Here is a 4430-nt window from a genome sequence, read left to right on the forward strand (position 1 = left end):
TATTTTTTCTGTTAAAAATGTTTATTTTTGTGTTGATAAGCCTGAATGGTCTGTTGACTGACCTTTGTATTTGTTCAAATAATTGTTATGGGCAGATTACAATATAAAAATATTTGTCATAATCACGTCTTGTGATTATTTGACAGGAGTTTTACTTTTAAACTGTAAGTGTATTTAATTTAGTTATGGTAGTTATGATGTAAATACAATAAAAATTAAACCAAGATTCAGAATAATTATCATTTTGATCCATACATTGGTAATGTCTGACATACATATATGAAATTGGGTCCTGAGGTCAAAAAGGTTAAGAACCCCTGGACTAATGACAATTACACTTTATCTTCAATTCAAATCCAAACCTGAACAGGTAGTAATAACCTTGATTATGTGCAACCCATTTCATTCATTTCTAACAGCCATTTCTGTCAGGTGTAGGTCAAGTCTAATGTTGGACAAATGATAGCAGCTGAGCTGCTGGCTGAATACCACTGATGATGTTTTATTACTTAACAAAGATCTGCATCGTTTGTTTAAATGAGTAACAATTTCAGTGAAAAGTTGGATTTTTTCTAAATGAAATCAAACAAGATACAGGTAAAAAATTATTTTAGGAGAAATAGTTGTTTTTAAGGTACTGTTTTATATATAAAAAAGGTTCAATGCATGTTCAAACCCTTTAAACAGACTAGGCTAGGCAAGTCTGTCTTACTTTTGTTTACCAGGAAAAGTTTTAAAATAAAAATGTAGATGTAAATGTCTGGTGCATTCCTCCATGTTTCTGTCCTTGGGACGGTAAGGACAAATAATGAAAGGACAAAAATACGTCCTTCTCCCTGATCAACACATCAGACATCAACACCCATCCTTCTGGACTGCAGTGGGTGGTTCCTGTCGAGACTATGCAGTAGTCAGGATAACTCGACAGAAGGCAGACAATTTCCTCTCCTGCTTCTTATTGCTTCTGTAACATGTTTTAAATAAAATATCAGTAAAATTCTCAAATCATCATCAGTTTTCTGTATCATATGTCTTAAATGCAAACATTACTGCACTCTTTTCAATTGTCTGTTAAAAAACAGATTTGTTCTTACACTCATCTGAGGATGGGGCTGTGCCAGTCGGCTTTCTTCAGGACCTTTGGGTTCCTGCACAGCACTCTGACCACTGCTGGAGTCTGTCTGCTGTTGAAGGACAGCCACCAGCTCACTGCTCACCTTCACACTTGATTCTGATCAGCAAACACAAAATATATTAATTCCCATATTTCCAAACATAACAATTACTAAGTACATTACTCAGTACCATGTATATTATAAAAAAAACCTCAAGGATGTAGAAGAAATGTCATAATTCATATATTCATCAATTGGTTTGACATCTGACACAAGAGCATAGTTAGAGGCAACTCAACAGCTTCTATTATGCTTCCTCTGTGATAACTGTGTGCTAATATAAACCTGCAGTCTCTCCTTTATCTTTGTCTTGGTTCCTTGTAGTTTTTAAGGATTGGGTTTTGGACGCGGCAACAGCTTTATTGGTCATTGCTGATCTGTAGTTCATCACTGCCCTCTCATGGACAGTCTTGCTTCTCACAGGAGCAACAGTCGGCCTTCTGTCTGAAGATGCAGCGGGATGAAAAACAGAGGAGCCGCAGGAAGCCTGGGGGAAAGTTGTGTATACGTCATCTTATATGTTATTATTAAGACTGAAATTTTAATTTACCCTCCAATTAATAATGACAGTGCCTTAAAAAACTCGTTATACCACTGTTTGACACTAGGTTATGACCTGAGGCCATTTGTTTGTGTAAGGCTGTGTTGTTGCACGGTGATGTGAGTTGTGAATTGGAGAAAGAGATTTGACTATTAGGTTATTAGGTTCCTCTCTTTTGGAAATAACTTTTAGTTTCTGGCAAAATGTAAAAAGGTTCAAGGGGCATGAAGACTTTTTCGAGGAACTGTAATTTAACAAAGCCCGCCTCACCAGTTGTTTCTTAGCCTTGCCCCTTGGAGACGTTTGAGATGAATTTTTATTCTCATCCTTCATCAGTCGGTCCACTTCCTCCTTGACGGTCCAAGTCAGCTCAAGGCTTGGGGACCCATAGCTCCTCAGTCCTGAGGAGGTTCCCGTTAGTCCTGCAGCAGGGACAGATTTTCCTGGATGCTTCAGCGCCGACTCGGTCAGAACCGGGAAAGTTCTTTCCACAGACTGGGTTTTTTTCTCAATGTCGAGTTCCATAGATCTGCAATCAGGTATTTAATTTTTGAAAAAACAGATTATTAAATATAACAACCACTGATCCTTGCCAACAAGTTGCTCATAAGTTAGATTTAACCTACAGGTGTAAGACAGGTAAATTATGAATAAGTTTACACTCTTTACTTGTACGTTACCTATAAGTTGATATTTGTCAGAAACCAGATTGAAAATTGTGTAGCGTACACATCAGCGTAAGTTTTCTAAAACGTGACACAGTCCTCCTAACCAACTATGCCTTTTTTAAACAAGCAAATTAATTAAGGGTGAATATTCCACATGGCTTTGGTACAGTTAAAAGGCTGCTTGACTATGGGAAGGTGAGAATTATTTGGTGCTCCATACGACTGGAAGAGAAAAAAAGGACCGCCATTAAAAAGGCGTTTAAACCATAGGAGCTGTATAATAAAACCTTTCAGTGGTTTTGACTTTGTGATTTTTAACACCTTAAAACTGGCATTGATCCATGTCTATATAAAAATATGGATTAGTGATTCCATATCAGAAGTCCTGACCTGACAGGCTGGAGGGTAAAGCCTCTAATTTGGTCATGTTCCAGGAGGACTGGCCTCATTAGCTCCTCTGCAGTTGGCAGGTCTGAAACATAAAAACACTAATCCTGCAATCCATGTGTGCTCATATGTGCAATGGTAAAAATACAGAGAATTAATTTCCCCACTGGGGATTAATCAAGTATAATAGTAGTAATCATCATCATCATCATCATTATACTTTTCACCGATAGACCACAGATTCAACTAAAAAAAATAAAAACATCTACCTGTTTTAAATGAATATGATTATTCTTTCACCAGAGCTGAAGATGCTCAAACACACTGACAGGTTCATTTAGGCCTCGTCTGACCTGACTCATCGGTGGAAGCCAATTGTAGAGACGGTTGTGTTTGTTGAGGAAGCAGCAGTGAAGAGCCGGGTCTGTCTTTCTTCTTTTCCTCCTCCACACATACATGTTGGGTCTCATCTGAATCCTCCACAGTATGAATCTGTCTGTAAGCTTCCTGAAGAGCCTCAATATCTGAAGCCCCACTCTGAGCATTTGTTTGACCTGCAAGGAGGAAAACTCAGCATCACTCACAGCTCTGATATCCCACTAAGATAAAAGTTTTTACACATTAATACAAGCTGAAGTCAAACAAGTGCTGAAAAACAAAATAAAATAGCAAAGGAACAGAAATAAGTTCACACTGTAAAACCTAATTTTCTAGCCAGTTAATATAAATTTAAAGACATTCAGAAATACTGAAGTGTGTTTTTGTACAAGAGACATAAATAAATATGATCTTATTTGTTGTTGCACTTTAAACATATAGCTAAAATGTAGTCCCAACCTGTCCTAAAGTTTATTTATATGTTAAACTTTATTTAGCCAGGCAAACCCCATTGAAACCACACTTTTCTATTGAAGGAAAAACGCTAAAAGAATATATATATATAGCACTACCTCATGTCCAGTTAAAACAAGTTTGCATTGTTTCAAGAGTATTGTTCAATGTTTTTCAATAAAATAAGATTGGAACATTGAAGGTGCATTGTGACCTTATCTGTATCGGCCAAAATCGAAATCATCTGGTCAGACTTTAAGGTCCGTGACTGACCAAAAAACTGCTATTGGTGCATTTCAAATACAGTGACGCTGCATGTAAGACTTGTAAAGTGCTGGTATTACCTTTGTTCAGTGACTTCAGCTGCCTGTCTTCATCCTCATCCAAAGAATCATACAGAGAAACTGAAACAAATGTCAGAGAAAAACGGTCCTGAAGTTTCAGCGTACCATCTACATTTTCTTTTGAAAATTAGAAAGATAATATATTGACTTTTAAATAATCTAATTATTAAAAACTAAGTTTTATACCATCAGAATGAAAAAGCAATGGCATGTGTAGATTCCAAAAATATAACGTAGTATCATCTGTTTCTCTTACCTCTTGCAAGAATTGTAGACATTTTAGGCTTCTGAAAAACAAAACAGATCATGAAGACATGCATCATATTAAAGAAAGATGTCTGATATTTTTTAAAGATAAAGCTGTATAGAAGAGTTAATTGAACCCTGCAACCAAATGTTAAATATGAAAGTTTGATTTATGACTGCTAATCAGTCCCATTAATTTTGGTCCCTTAAAAAGTGCTAGGCCCATTATATATATATA

At 36.4% G+C, this 4430-nt stretch overlaps 1 protein-coding gene across 3 annotated transcripts in view; it reads right to left on the minus strand.

The window, feature by feature from the left end:
• cep162 (centrosomal protein 162) overlaps positions 1 to 4430 on the minus strand; it is a 28545-nt gene that overhangs the window by 15323 nt on the left and 8792 nt on the right. For 2 of the 3 annotated variants that reach the window (XM_014023638.1, XM_014023637.1), the window contains exons 7-13: positions 4203 to 4233; positions 3947 to 4006; positions 3125 to 3325; positions 2775 to 2856; positions 1987 to 2245; positions 1461 to 1662; positions 1095 to 1231 (exon numbers count right to left, since the gene is read on the minus strand). In XM_014023638.1, the coding sequence (XP_013879092.1) occupies positions 1095 to 1231; positions 1461 to 1662; positions 1987 to 2245; positions 2775 to 2856; positions 3125 to 3325; positions 3947 to 4006; positions 4203 to 4233 (972 nt within the window). The remainder of the gene's footprint in view (positions 1 to 1094; positions 1232 to 1460; positions 1663 to 1986; positions 2246 to 2774; positions 2857 to 3124; positions 3326 to 3946; positions 4007 to 4202; positions 4234 to 4430) is intronic. The other variant, XM_014023639.1, reaches the window with a different exon arrangement.

This window comes from Austrofundulus limnaeus, unplaced genomic scaffold (genome assembly GCF_001266775.1).
Source record: "Austrofundulus limnaeus strain Quisiro unplaced genomic scaffold, Austrofundulus_limnaeus-1.0 Scaffold383, whole genome shotgun sequence".
NCBI classification, from domain to species: domain Eukaryota; kingdom Metazoa; phylum Chordata; class Actinopteri; order Cyprinodontiformes; family Rivulidae; genus Austrofundulus; species Austrofundulus limnaeus.